The 14,959-nt window shown below is 60.8% G+C and overlaps 1 protein-coding gene across 1 annotated transcript in view; it reads left to right on the forward strand.

Moving 5' to 3' along the window:
* CPZ (carboxypeptidase Z) overlaps positions 1–11,994 on the forward strand; it is a 23,145-nt gene extending 11,151 nt beyond the window's left edge. Inside the window, exons 5-11 of the mRNA XM_029234543.1 lie at positions 496–692; positions 1,231–1,392; positions 1,802–1,960; positions 5,705–5,840; positions 7,548–7,687; positions 10,768–10,867; positions 11,542–11,994. Coding sequence (XP_029090376.1) covers positions 496–692; positions 1,231–1,392; positions 1,802–1,960; positions 5,705–5,840; positions 7,548–7,687; positions 10,768–10,867; positions 11,542–11,891 — 1,244 coding nt within the window. The 3' untranslated portion in view covers positions 11,892–11,994. The remainder of the gene's footprint in view (positions 1–495; positions 693–1,230; positions 1,393–1,801; positions 1,961–5,704; positions 5,841–7,547; positions 7,688–10,767; positions 10,868–11,541) is intronic.
* The last annotated feature ends 2,965 nt before the right edge of the window (positions 11,995–14,959 follow it).

The following is a 14,959-nucleotide window of genomic DNA, read 5'->3' on the forward strand; positions in this document are numbered from 1 at the left end:
TACCCATCCATCCATCCATCCATCCATCCACCCATCCATCCATCCACCCATCCATCCATCCATCCATCCATCCATCCATCCATTCACCCACCCATCCATCCATCCATCCACCCATCCACCCATCCATCCATCCATCCATCCATCCAAGGACCAGCTGCCTTTGCATCTAAGCACCAATGTATACCCTACTCTATTGCACAAACATGAAGAGTGGCCATGAATGAAATTCCCACGGACCAATGATAACTCATATTATTATTAATCAATGTCTTTGATCCATCATGCTAATAGTTATGGCCATACATCACAGATGAGCTCAACAAAAGTGATGACCTTGATGAGACCTCACTAGTCACAGAGTCGCTTGGGCCAAAACGAGTAGGAATAGGCTCCAAAACAACTGGCCACCTTTGCCGTGTGGGCCCTCAAGTATCTGGGGACCCTGGGGCTTTGAGATGATGCCACCAGGTCACTGTATCGCCCCCCCTCCCGCAGTGGAGCCCGAGGTGAAACTCATCGGGAACATCCACGGCAATGAGGTGGCGGGCAGGGAGATGCTCATCTACTTGGCCCAGTACCTGTGCTCTGAGTACCTGCTGGGCAGTGCCCGCATCCAGCGCCTGCTCAACACCACCCGCATCCACCTGCTGCCCTCCATGAACCCCGACGGCTACGAGGTGGCGGCCGCCGAGGTGAGCGCCCCCAGGCTGGACCCGGGGCTGCTGCCTTCCACCCTCCCCTGTTCGCTCACCCCCTAGCGGTTGTGCAGGGTCTCTGTGCACAGGTCTTAGTGGGCCTCAACATCCACAAGGTCCTGCTTGGGGGTGGGGAGGGCGGCAGACGCTGCGAGTTCTCTGGTGGGTTCAAAGGCAACACGCGCTGTGGAAGCAGGACGACAGGGGTGGCAGGAGACGGACTGTGTGCTGGCTGGAGGGGGGGCTCCAGGAGAAGGTGGCCCTGGGCAGGGCCTGCGGGAGGTGGAGTGAGCAGTGCAGCCCTGGCGAGGGGTATTCCAGGCAGAGAACAGCCAGTGCAGGGCCTGAGGTTGGAGGACCAGCCCAGAGGCTGGAGAGATGGCAGAGGAGGTCAAGGGCAGCTCCCAAGTTCATCACGTGAAGTCAGAGAGAAACCACAGCCCTGCCCGCGACCCTCAGCCCAGCCCTGCGCCTCCCTCCAGAAGGATCAGGGTGGGCGTGCTGACCCCTGGTCGGGGGCGACCTGTGTGTTCAGGGTGCCGGCTACAACGGGTGGACAAGTGGGAGGCAGAACGCGCAGAACCTGGACCTAAACCGCAACTTCCCCGACCTGACGTCCGAGTACTACCGGCTGGCCTCGGCCCGCAGCATGCGCAGTGGCCACATCGCCATCCCACAGCACTACTGGTGGGGTAAGGTAGGAGCCGCCGCGTGCCCCTCTGATGCAGCCGAGGGTCTCTGGTGTTCTGGGACCCTCGGGTGTCATCCTTCCCCAGGGCAGCAGAGCCTGGCGGTTAGCAGCCTTGGCCTCTGAGCCTCGGTTTCCTGCCTGCAAAATGGGGATGGTTCTCACTGGGCCGCTGGTGGGATTCGGGGAGCGGGTACTGAAAGCACCCGGAGTCTGGCAGGTGCTCAGGGGCGGTGCCCCGGAGGGCTGCCTGGAGGGGGTGGCATCCCCAGGAGGTGGGCAAGAGAGTTCCAGGCCAGAGGATGGGCACGTGCGAGTGCCCGGTGGGGCCTGAACGGAATCCTGAATCTTGGGCGTGGGGCTGGGTGGTCGGCGGGGACATGCCTCGTCCTGAGGACTGCCTCGTCTGCCTGGGCAGGTGGCCCCTGAGACGAAGGCGATAATGAAGTGGATGAGGACCATCCCCTTCGTGCTCTCCGCCAGCCTCCACGGGGGCGACCTTGTGGTGTCCTATCCCTTCGACTTCTCCAAGCATCCCCAGGAGGAGAAGATGTTTTCTCCCACGCCCGACGAGAAGGTGAGAGGCTGGGCAGAAGTGCTGTGGTTGCAGGAGAGGCAACAGTGTGGGTGGTGCCCTCGGGGGCCCGGAGTCCTTCCGGTTCTGAGCCGGTGAAGCCCATGGAGCTCTGAAACATTAGGAGCCTTCTAGGCCCACCTCCAAAGCCCCTCCTCCAGGAAGCCTTCCAGCCAGCTGGAAGCAGCCCCTCCCTCCTCTGGCTGCCCCCCTTCCATCAGTGTCTCATCTCGTCTGGGACCTCCTGGGGTGGGGACCCTGGCTGAGTGGCCTCCCGCCAGGCCGCCCCGTGTCTTCTGTCCTCGGGAGGCTGGGGTTCCGGGCAACACCGGCAGAGGGCAGCGCTGCATCGTGCATGGCGCCCGGCTGGCTCCAGGCGCCTCCCTCCTTCCTGTGGGTCTGGCCAGTTTGTTAAGGGTCAGGTACCCTGGGACTTGAAGATACAGTGGGATCAGAGTAGGAATTTTGGCCCCAGCGGTCACGTGGGCCCTGAGGAGACCCTTCAGACCCTGCTCAGACCAGCAGGGCATGAGACCCGTGATGATGGCCAGACCCCTCACCAACGCCGTTCTTCCCTTCCCCGGGCGCACCCCCTGCCCTGACTGATAGTAGAGGCTGGTCTCCTGGGAAGGGCATGGGGGTTGAGGCCAGGCAGTGGGTGATCTTCGGGGGGTCACAGCCGAGTGCACTGGAGCTTAGCTGCCCCACTGCCCTGATGCCCCCGCCCCCCAGGCCAGCTCCTGCCCTCCCACCCCGTCAGGAGGCAGGAGACTTCCCTGCCCTTCCGGGAAGACAGTTTGATAGTCCTTCCTTGACCAGCCCGGGGAGGCTTGGGAGGGTCTGAGCTGTCCGCTTGGTCACTCAGCAGGCCCCCTGGTGGACCGGACTCGGGGTGGAGAGCGAGGCCTGGCCTCTGCTGCCTTCTCGCACTTTCCACCCGGTACTGGGGGCAGGGCAGGGAGGGTGGGACTGGTCCTGGACAGACACGTGCCCGGAGCTGGCTCCCGTCATGTTCTCCTCCTGTGGCCACCCAGAGGTCGACCCTGCCTCACCCAGTCCCTCCCTGTGTGTGGCCGGTCCCATAGACTGGGCCCTAAGCCGAGGGTCCTAGTTTAGGGTGGGAGACGGAGCCAGAAACGGGAAAGGATGAGAAGGTGTGGCCTGGCCAGAACAAGGGGCTGCCCAGGAGGCCGGGGACATGCAGGGATGGTGTGTGTGTGTGTGTGTGTGTGTGTGTGTTTGTGTGTTGGATCCTCAGCCTTAAGGTGGACTTTAAGGAGGGTGTCCTCAAGGGGCAGCTACCGCAGCGGAGCCTGAAAGAGCAGGTGGAGACTCCGCCAGACCCCCAGGAGTGAGGGTTCAGGGGCCTGTGAGCAGTGGGACTGGGGAGGCCCAGCAGGGATGGGCTGGGCCGGCCTCCTCCAGAGCTGGGGGCGCAGAGCCCGTGTCTCCTGCGATTGTTCCTGCACTTGTTCATTCTCGCTGCCACTCATTCATTCATTCATTCAGTCACTCCTGCACTGACTACAACCAGCGCGTGCCTAGCACCTGGAGGGGTGCCAGGGTCTATGCTTGGAGCTCAGCCAGGGCCCCCTGGGGTGGCTGGGTGGCCTCCGCTGTGCCTGGCCTCCGCCCGCTGTGCTGTCAGGGATCAGGGCCAATGCCTGGGTGAGGCCTGCGTCCTCCAGGCAGGAGGAGCCCCTGGCCGCTGGGATCAGGATCTCTGGACCTCAGGGGCAGGTGCGTGAAGACGCCTCTGGGGGGAAGTTCGCCTCCAGGAGTCCCTGCGGAGTCAGAGCCCTGAGAACTTCCCCATCAGCCATCAATCATCGATCAATCGATACTCCTTCAGCCCCGCAGCCAGTGGTGGCCTCTGTAGAAACCAGGGTCCCAGGAGAGGCTTGGGGAGTGGGGGCACGTGAGGGGGGCTTGGCCAGGGGGACCAGTTAACGCCCCCAAACTCCCACAGTGCCTGGTGGATGGGGGCCAGTGCCTCAGGGCAACGTCCAGGCCGGCCAGGGCTGCCTGCCTCGTCCCCCTCTGTCCCCCTCACACCTGCCCTTTCTGCCCAAATCCTACTCCCCAGCTGGGTTCAAGCTCCGTCCTGCCGACCAAGCCCTCCCTGACGCAACCCACCCCCAGTGGGAAGTAGCTGCAGTGTATCCAGGTCCCGGTCCTTCTCCGTGGCCCTGATCTGTGATCCTAGGCCCCTCGTCAGCCCATATCTGCCCCTCCTGGCAGCCCACCGCACCCCACCTTGTTTCATCTGGGGGGGGTCATTGTCTCTGTGTCCTTCCGCCACCGACCCACCACCCCGCCTGGACTCTGGGTGGAGATCCTACCCCCAGGTCGGGCCTGTTCCCAGCCGGGCCTGGGGCTCCAGCGCCCTGGGGTTGTAGGGACTGGTGGTGACTTCCCCTGCTCTCCTGAGGGGGCTGACTGACAGGTGACAGGAGGAGGCCCCAGGGCAGGATGGAGAGAGAGAACTTCGAGAGGGGCTGGCCCAACCTACGCCCACCAGCCTAGGTCCCGCTCTGCAGACAGGCGGTGGAGGCCCGGCCACAGTTCCAGAAACAGCCCCATCACCACCTGGACGCCTGGCTGAAGATGGTTGACCACAGCCCGCGGGTGACAGGGGCTGCTGGCAGGATGGCGGTCCCTGACTGCCCACCTCGGTGACTGAAGGACGTGTGTGGGCTTGTGTTTTGGGTGCTTGGTCTGCGTCTGTGGGACCGAGTTGAAACTGCAGTCTTATCCCTGGGAATGTGGACTCATCCTTCCTCAAACCCAAGGTCCCGGGGTCTGAGTCGCCAGGAGAGACTCTCACTCTGGCCTGGAGCAGCCCCCCATTTCTGACCCCACCTGCCCACCTCCCCTTTTCTTAAAGAGGGATGCCCAGCCCAGGACAGACCTCTCTCAGGGCCGCAGGGCCTGAACAGGCCCAGCACAGGTGGGCCCTCCTCCATCTGACCTCTACTTGGAGCCTCCGTCCTGGGTCAGACCCGTGTCCGGTCCTGGGACGTACAGGTGGCTGAGTCCAGCCTGGGGGAAGGACCTGGCGGCCCTGTGGGGTGGGGAGTGTAACGGGGGAGCTCTGGGCTGGGGGAGGTTAGCGGGGGAGGGGCTCCGCACCACCCAGGAATCAGGGTCGCACCCAGACGGGCCCTGCCCCCGAGGCTCCCCAACAGGGGGTGGCAGGCCCCCTGAGCTGCATCCCAACCGTGGTGGGCACTGCACGTGGTTATGGCAGCGGGCCGGTGGGCGCCCGCAGGGGCTACTTGTCTCCTAGGGAAATGAAGTGACAGTTGTCATAGCCATTCGCTTGGGGATGAAGTTAGTGAAAATGAGCCCCATGCCAGCCTCCCGCCTCTCCCGAGGCCTGCCCTCTGCACAGCGGCAGGAAACGCTTTATAAATTGCAAAGCCGACCTCCAGGTGCCCTGCCAGTGTCCCCACAGGGTGACCCCTTCTCGAGAGGAAGCCCACGCTCCCTAGCCAGGTGCGTAGGGGCTCCATGATGCGCCCACGTACCCACCACCGGCGCCCCGAGCTCTGGCCGTCCTGCCTCCGGGCCTTTGCACGTGCTGTGCCCTCTGCGTGGACCCTGGTCCCCCTCCCACCCGAGCTGCAGGTGTTCCCTACGGTGGCCCTTCCTCACCCCACTGCCCCCAGCTCGGAGGGCGTCCTGCAGAGTGCCCACCTTCTGGTCTTGCCCTCGAGGGGACCTCTCTCTCCATCTCCTTTCCAGATGTTCAAGTTGCTGGCCAAAGCCTATGCCGATGTGCACCCCATCATGATGGACAAGTCGGAGAACAGGTGTGGGGGGAACTTCCTGAAAAGTGGCAGCATCATCAACGGGGCAGACTGGTACAGCTTCACGGGAGGTGCGCCCTGGACCGGCGGGGGCGGGGCTGGATGGGGCTGGGGCGGGCTGGTGCCTCCTCCCAACAGCTTCTCCTGGGAACTCGACTCTGGAGCTTCCAGAACAGGGAGAGCAGCAGAGATGCCTCACGTGTGGGGAGACTCAGGCTCTGGGGTGGGAAGATTAGGGCGTGGCTGACCTTAGTCCTCTTGCGGCCTTGGTGAAGTTCACGTGCGCCTGTCGTGGAAGGGCTAGACTGTGACTTCCCCATTGCCAGTTTTGTGGTTTATTTAGTGGTCACTTAACATCTCACGGTTCCACCCGTGACCAGTTCTTTTTTGCCTTTTGGGGTTTAATAGGGTTGCCCGATGAAATATGGGGTTCCCCAGTTAAATGTGAATTTCAGAGAAATAAGGAAGAGTTTTTAGTTCTGTATAAATACTGTGCAAGTCCCAGATATTGCACGGGATATACTTACACTAAAACCATGTTCGTTGTTTCTCTGAAATGTGGGAGCAGGTGACACCCTGTGTCATGGGGACACTGGAGGCTGGGCCCACATGCTTCCCGGTGCTGCCGGCCACCCCTCCACACCAGCGTGACCCTTATTATTCATGTCACTTGGCAGATGAGGAAACTGGGCTCAGACAAGAGTAGGACCAGCTCGAGGGCCACGGCACGTGGTAGAGCTGGGACCCACCCTGCCTGTGTCCCCGCTTCTCCTGTGGAGGTGGAGAGGGAGGCCCCTCAGCTCCCGTTCCAGAGCCACTTTCACCCCCTGCTCAGCTCAGCACCCCTGCTGCCCACGATGGCATGTGTGGTCCTTCCCGGGGGTCAGGGTGGCTCCTCTCCCTCCCAGGATCCAGACGGACGGGCTCCCTGACCCTCGGGGGGTGGGCTCCGAGTCTCAGGCATGACCTGTTCCTGGGGTCTGCAAAGGCCCCACTGGGGGGCTGAGCCTGGGAGAGGCCAGCTGGGCTCCCCTCCCTCGGGACACGGACCCAGGGAGGGCATGGGGCTAGTGACCAGGGGCAGAAGGGCCATCTACAGGGGAGTGTGGCCTCTCTGTGGACGTGAATATTAAGTCGGGAAGGTGGCCGCTGGGTACCGGGGTTCGGAGCAGGCTCTGAAGCTCTGAAGGCCGGGGCTCCCGCTGCCCCATCAGGGGCCAGGGCTGCCACAGAGCCCAGCTGCAGCTTCTGCTGGAGAAGACCTCCCAAAGCAGATGGGGTGGAAGGCAGACACGGGGGAGGGGGACGGTCAGCCCCACTTGCTCTGACGCCTCTGCCGTCTCCCTGGTTGGCCATCGGCTTCGCTGGGCCAGGCTCACCCGGAGAGGAATGTAGTAGGACCTTCTTCCCTGGGCTGTTCTCGGGACCGTCCAGGTAAATGGACGTTATCACTGGGGGTTCAAGCCAGGGGAGGGCCAGCAGCTTGGGCCCCAGGGGCACGTATGGCCCCCACATGCTCCCAGCTTCTCTGCTGGAAGTGGGCTTGCTCCTTACCCCCCAAGGGGCCGCAGGGATGCTGCGTGAGCCTGCGGACGTGGGCGCCAGACCACTTGGTCCACAGTGCAGCTGCCCACTCCCTGGACCTTGGGTGGGAGCTGTGACGTTCCCGGGCCTCGGTCTGCTCGTCTGGGAGGCGCGGGTAGGACCACAGCCCCTCCCAGCTGCCCGGCCCAGGGCCCTGCGGGGGCCGGCGTTGAGAGCCACCCACTGTGCTGCAGGCATGTCCGACTTCAACTACCTGCACAGCAACTGCTTTGAGATCACGGTGGAGCTGGGCTGCGTGAAGTTCCCGCCCGAGGAGGCCCTCTATACCATCTGGCAACACAACAAGGAACCGCTCCTCAACTTCGTGGAGATGGTGAGCTCTGGGTGGCCCCCGGGGCCTGGCATGGGGAGGGCCAGACCCAGGCCGTGCGTAGCGGCTCAGCGCCCGTGCTGTCACACGATTACACTGCACTTGTTTATTCGTTAACCACCTGTGTTCACGAGTGAAGATTCACCGGCCACCCTGGGGTGGCTGGGGACACCACGGGGCATACAACAGGGCCCCCAGTACAGGAAAGGTCTCAACAAGGGGAGTGCAGGGTCCAGGGCAGCCCAGGAGAGGCGCCTGACCCAGCCTCAGAGGCCACGGGGGTCTTCCTGGAGGAGATAGCACCTGGGCTGCATCTTGAAGAAGGAGGGAGATCAGGTGACAGGACAGGGACCCCTCTGGCAGGGGGGACAGCACATGTTAGAATTCAGTGGGACGTTTAGGCCTGCAGGGGCGCCGTGGCCAGAGGAATGGGGCAGGCCCTGGTCGGGGGCGGGCCCAGAGGTGATGGCTGGGCAGCAGGGTGTCTGTGCGGTCCAGGCAGGGCCTTGTGCAATCTGCCCCTGGGACTCAGAGGGGAGGTCACAGGCTGCTGGGGCAGCAGTGAGGCACCCGGACTGAGGGGTAACCCCCCCCACCAGTTATGGGGCTGAGATCACCCAGAGGTGGGCAGGCTGTGAGCGGGGGCCTCGGAGAACGTGTCTACAATCACCCATCACTGGACCCCGAGAGCCAGGTCTCCCAGTGGCCTGGTGGCCGCGTGGGGACCACATGCCGCAGGTCCCACTGCCTCTCCCAGCCCTGCCCCACCCCTCAGTCTCCCCAGCATGGCCTGCCACCAGGGGATGTGGTTCTGAATAGGATAACGCTCATGAAAGGGACACAGGAATTCAAAATGGAACGACAGTGCTTTTGTATTACAGTAGAAGCCTCTACATTTTGCTTATCCATGAGCATTTTTAAGAATCATAAAAATGGCATGTTGCTGCAACATCCCGGTAAGAAGCAGGTCATAAGAGGAAGACAGGATTGCCCGAGGGAGACAACGAGGGGCTGTGAGCGCACAGAGCTTTCAGTTGGTGTCCACGTGTCATCGAATCCTGACACCAGCCCTGGCCAGGGGATGGGGCTGCCCCACTTTTTAGATGGAGGAACAGGGGTGCTGGGGGAAGGATCGTGCTGGTCAGGGGTCGCTGGGCTCCCATCCTGGCTCACAGAGGCTGTGATACAGCCAGAGGAGGAGACAGAGGGTCAGAGAGTGACCGGGCGGGTCCAGTGTCACCAGCCACTGCGCAGAGCTCGAACTCAGATGTGCCTGCCCCAAACGCCAGTTCTGTTGTCAAGCCCCCTGCTTTCTAGAAAGATCAGGAACCTTTCTCCAGGCAGGAAGCAAGCCGAGCCTCCGGACCAGCAGCTGTAGCAATAGGAAGGAAGCAAGGCCGCGGATAATAACTGGGCGTTGTTAGCACTGTTCCTTCTCTGCAGCTGTGCCAGTGACCTCGCTGCGTGGCCTGGTCATCATCGATAATGGCTCGAGGCCAGGCCTCTTGGCTCGTTTCGTTTTACGGCTGTCTGGTGAAAATGAGTTTTAAGGAGTCTTAAATGGAGCTGGGATTGCTCCGTGGATATTGTATGTGAAGGCTCGGGGTATAAAGATTTAATAGCAAGCGCGATACCGTGGAAGGCTGGGCAGCACATGGCCGGGCGTGGCCGGCCTCCCAGGATGGCCCCCAGGACAGCTGCCCGGGCCTCCTGATAAGGATCCGTCTGTCGTGTCCACTGAGGCCTTTTGCACAGTGATCCTGACCAGGCCTGGGCGGGGGGCGGGGGGGAGGGGGGCGTCTACATCCCCCTGGACAGGAGGGGAGGGGCAGGCGCACCATCTCTCCTTCTCTGCCTGAGAGCTCCGCGTCCCTGGTTCTGCATGAAGGTGACTCCTCAGCCCGAGAACGAGGTCGGACCAAAATCTCGCTGGTGCGTGCTGGGATTACATGAGGCCCTACTGTGTGCTGGCCTCTGTTCTCAGGCCGCGGGGGAGGGGAAAGGGCAGATGACATCGCAGTGAGGTCAGGGCTGGGAGAGTGGAAATCAAGACCGTGGGACCCCAGAAGAGGTCCCTGATGTGGCCAGTCACGGAGGGCTTCCTTGAGGAAGAGGAGTGTGAACTGTGTCTCTAAGGGGGAGAGAAATAGGCCAGGTGAGGGAGCTGGTCAGGTGCTCTGAGCAAAGGAAGGGCCGGGATGCAGGCTGGGGGTCCGGGGGCAGCCTCCGGGGATAGGGCAGCGCCCATGCGCTGTCTCCCCTCCCCCCAGGGCGTCCCGGCCGCCTTTGATGTGAGCTTCAACCTCTGGCTGTTTGCGGCCCGGCAGAGCAAAGGGTGTTCAGCGTGTTTGTTGCTGATTGTTTCAGGAGAACTGTGCATGGGCTCAGGGCTCCAGGAGGTGATTTCTTCGGAAAGTGCGGCCTCCTAGTCTTACTGTGATGTGTGCAGGAGCTGCAGGGCGTGTGCTCGGGAACGGCTGTGCTTAGGACCCACCAGGAGGGTGGGCCGTCCTGCCTCCAGCTCGGCTGCTGCGGATCACGTGTATTAATTCTTATTTCCTGAGGTGGGCACAGTGACCCTGTGTTACAGATGGGGAGAGTGGCCCGAGATGCCAGGTAGCTTTCCAAGGTCAAGGAGCGGGTTGGTGCCCGGCCAGGACTGACACCAGGGTCCAAACCCTCGGGCCCGTGTCCTCCCGCTGCCCCACGCAGCCTTGGGACCTCGGCTCAGAGAGAAGCTGCCACACCGGCTCTACCTGGGAAGGCAGGGGGCTCAGCGCTCATGGCCCGGGAGATGATGTCAGCCAGACCCCCGAGCTGGACTGTGGGCCGTTCACAAACCCAGGACGGGGTTGATTGCCACAGGGGGACCCCAGAGGTGGGCTCACTGGTCACCCTCGCTTCACAGATGAGGAGACCAAGGCCCAGAGGGGGTGTGGCTTACTCAAGATGGCGAGGCGAGTGTTGCAGAGCTGGGATTAGCCAGGCCGTTTCCCTGGAGACGGGTGGGGACTGGCTGGGAGGGCTGCCGGGCGCTCAGCAGGGTACGTGCCGTACCCATGCCCTGTCCTTGGTCTCCTCAGGTGCACCGGGGCATCAAAGGCGTGGTGATGGACAAATTTGGCAAGCCGGTCAAAAACGCCCGGATCTTAGTCAAGGGCATCCGCCATGACATCACCACCGGTGAGCACTTCCTGGGGCCACGTGGTGTCGGCACCTGCAGTGCTCAGAGCATGCCCGCCGCTCCCTCCGTCCTGCGCCGGCCTGGGGGGGTGAGGGTGGGGAGCCCTGGGGTCTGCGTCCACCACGAGCTGTGTCTCCCGCAGCACTGGGTCCAGCGGGGGGTTAGGGGTTGCGCTCACGTCCTGGCTGCCAGTGACCATCGATGCGGATTCCATGTTCCTCAAGAAGTGACTGCTGGGCAAACCTTCTCAAAGACTACAGGAGGGACCCCGCTGGTTCCTATCCTAGAGCTTACACCCCACTGATAAGCTGGGGTGCCCATGTGGGCTCCAGGTGCCCTCAGGGATTTCACAGCTGATTTGAAAAATACCGTACATTGTGATGTGAGTTCCTTGTGGAAACACAGTCCAGAAGAGGGAGGGATTGCTAACTGTGTGGGGGATGGAATGGTCTGTGAAGGCTTCAGAGAGGAGGTGCTGCCTAAGCAGGGTTTTGAGGGATGAATAGGAGTTTGACAGAGGGAGCAGGTGGGAAGGACATTCCAGGCCAATGCAGAGGTAGACCTTTGGGGTCTGCTGCCCTCCAGGCTGACGCCCCCCTGCCCCCCATTACCCAGCATCAAAAAGCTATCTGAGCCCAGGTCTGAGAGTCATCTTCATTCCATTTGTCCACAGCCCCAGATGGTGACTACTGGAGACTGCTGCCCCCAGGGTCCCACATCGTCATCGCTCAAGCCCCTGGCTACTCCAAGGTCATCAAGAAAGTCATCATCCCTGCCCGGATGAAGAGGGCCGGCCGTGTGGACTTCATTCTCCAACCGCTGAGGATCAGACCCAAAACGTTCCTTCTCGGGCCACGGAGAAGTGGGCCCGGAGGTGCCGGCCCACACAGGGAGCCCGAGGAGTCCAGCCAGGAGCCCCTGGGGGCCCGGAGACAGCCCGCGGCCGGCGGCAGCAAGCCCTGGTGGTGGTCCTACTTCACGTCGCTTGGCCAGCACCAGCCACGCTGGCTGCTCAAGTACTAGGCACCCCTGCCCCCCCATGCACTCTCTTGCTCTTGATTCCATCTTCCAAAGACATCCCACAAAGCCATTTTTGTTTTATTAAAGTGTTTCTATTCACCTCCCACCTTGATGAGACGCTCTGTGTGTGAGGCCCTGCAGGGGAAGACACGGTCCCTGGAGGAGACAGGGTCGCTTGGGCAAGGGCTCCTCTGTCCCACAGGCAGCCAGTAGCGGGGTTGCCCTTCAAACCCTTCTGTGTGTGGCCCATTCCCAGAAAGTGAGGTCTTAAATCCAGAGAGTCCTCTACTTTACAGACCGGAAACCGAGGCTCAGTGGGGGCCGTGACACCCCAAGGTCACACATGGAGAGGGTGGTGCTGGCTGGGAGCCGAGACTCTGGGTCCTACAGCTGAAGGTTGTGTGTCTGGGAATATGTGGAGGTTGGAGGCCACGGAGAAAGGTGGGGGGAACCTGGCTGGGGGAGTGGCGGGTGAGCAGCAGGTGACCCCCTCAGAGTCACAGCCTCAAGGGCAGGAGAGCTGGCAAGAAGCATCACCCAGGGCTTCCCTGGTGGCGCAGTGGTCGAGAGTCCGCCTGCCGATGCAGGGGACACAGGTTCGTGCCCCGGTCCGGGAAGATCCCACATGCCGCGGAGCGGCTGGGCCCGTGAGCCATGGCCGCTGAGCCTGCGCGTCCGAAGCCTGTGCTCCGCAACGGGAGAGGCCACAGCAGTGAGAGGCCCGCGTACCAAAAAAAAAAAAAAAAAAAAAAAAAAAAAGAAGCATCACCCAATGGTCACACTCAGAGACTCCTGACTCCAGGAGGGAGGGTCTCCCTCGGCCCCATCCTCATCCTATGTTGCCACCAACTCAGGTCCAGGGGCACCTGAGGCCCCAGACTCCCCACAGGACCCCCTTCTGGTCCGCTTCTGAAGTTAGGTGGGTCTGTTGTTCCTGGGATCTATCAGGCAGGGAGTGAGATAGCCTATCAGAGAAGGCTCATAGAGAGGGTGCATCAGTCAGCTAGGGCTGCATAACAAAGCATCGCAGACCAGGCCTCAGACCACAGACACTTGTCTCCTGGTCTTGGAGGCTGGGGATCTGAGTCAGGGTGTCAGCAGGCTGGTTCCATCTGAGGCCGTGAGGGAGGATCTGCTCTAAGCCTGTGTCCTTGGCTTTTAGATGGCTGTCTTCATCCCATCTCTTCACATCCTCTTCCCTCCATGCCTGTCTGTCTCTCTATCCAAATGCCCTCTTTTTATGTCTTATTGGGTCAGGGTCCACCCTGATGGCCTCATTTTAATTTGATCACCTCTGTAAAGACTCTGTCTCCAAATACAGTCACATTCACAGGTACTGGAGCTTAGGACTTTGACATATAAATTCCGGGTGGGAGGGGGCACGCAATTCAACCCATAAGAGAAGTGGGATCCTTGCTTGCTCCTGGCTGTGTTCTTGGGGTCCTTTGCCTCCTAGTGTCCCTGGCCTGGGCAGGGTTGACCCCACACACAAGTGTGCTATCCCTCTGGAGCAGTGCCTTCACCCCAGCTGGATACCAGCCTGACCCTTACTAGCACCATCAGCATTGTGGGATTGCTTCCTGTCAGCCTGGGCCAAAGCCAACAGGAACAGGCAGGCTTCCGATGGTGGGTGGTGTTGCCTTTGGGGGGGAAGGTGCAGGAGGGGGCGAAGGCATCCTCCAGTCACACAATCCGGCCCCCATACAGCGGTTCACAGTTTGCAAAGTGAGGCACGTGTGTGCATCCAGAGATGATCTGGAGCTTTGGTCAAACATCACGGCTTTCGGAGCCCCTGTACCTCACATTCCCCCACTCATGTGTCAGTGGTCCCGAAGACCAGCAGTTATTTGGCCCTACTGTGTACTGGGCACTCTATCCCTGCTGCACGGATATGGGTACCGCCCAGAGAGCTTGTGGGACGAGCCCAGGACCTCGCAGCATGTGGGCGGCAGCTGGACCCCTCCTGCATGACCCGTGTGTGGGGCTCCTGCTCTCCTGGCATTTCTCACTTTCTCTGCTGATCACAGCCACCTCCCAGAGTCGGTGTGAGAGGCAGAGACAGCTCTGTCCGGCGCCTGGTTCATGCCGGGTGCTGAGGGCAGGGCCCCAGAAACGGGGATGAGGATGGGGAGATGGAAGACCAGGAGGCCACCCCCAGCCCCTCACTCGTGCTCACATCACCTGTCTGTGGCCAGCAGAGACACTGTGGGGGCTCCTGTGTCCTTTCGATAGAAGCCAGGAGTCCTTGGCAACACCCTTGCCCTCTGACAGCGCCCTGAGCCAGGGCTCTCTGGCTCCACCCCGTCTTTTCAAGTCTCCTGGTTTCTATCGTGGGAGATGACGTTTAAAAATGTAACATGCACACCTGGCTCCTCATTTTCCCCCGGGGGTTGGCCATGGCTTCCAGGCCGTGCAGAGGACATGTTACTGAGTCTAAGCTCATACTGCTTGCAGGGCGACAGGCCAGTAATTGAGAGACGAGTTGTTGGGACGAGGAATAACGACCTTATTCAGAAAGCCAGCAGACAGAGAAGATGGTGGACTCATGTCCCAAAGAACCGTCTCACCTGAGTTAGAATTCAGACTCCTTTTATACTAAAAGGGGAGGGAGCAAAGTCAAACACTTCTTGGTTCCTGCGTTAATTTCTTCCCCCTGCAGTCATTCACAGGTGGGCCGGGTCAGGATGCTTCCTGTGAGCTGAACGAAGGTATTTTAGCTTAATGCTCATTACCTGGGAGTCAGGGTTCCCAGAGATGGGCAATGATGTGTAATTTAAGTTTATAGACAACATCCCTTTAGTGATGAACTTGTAACAGAATACAAAGGTTCTTTCCTGTTACAGACAGCTGGAAATAGGTTTCCTTTGAAGGGGGAACATAGATGAGTTCACATTCATGGTTCCAGTCCAAATTCAGAATTACTTACCCCTCCATGCTACTCTGAGAAACCCGGTTTTCAACAGTGATGGGGAAGATAGAGTGTTTGTTATAATTGCTTATTTGCTTTATCCCGAATACACACACACCAGGCTCAGGTGACACCACCACCCCACCACCCATGGTGTGATGAC

The sequence above is a fragment of the Monodon monoceros genome, unplaced genomic scaffold, assembly GCF_005190385.1.
Source record: "Monodon monoceros isolate NGI ecotype Baffin Bay Population unplaced genomic scaffold, NGI_Narwhal_1 Super_Scaffold_20, whole genome shotgun sequence".
Taxonomy (NCBI): Eukaryota; Metazoa; Chordata; class Mammalia; order Artiodactyla; family Monodontidae; genus Monodon; species Monodon monoceros.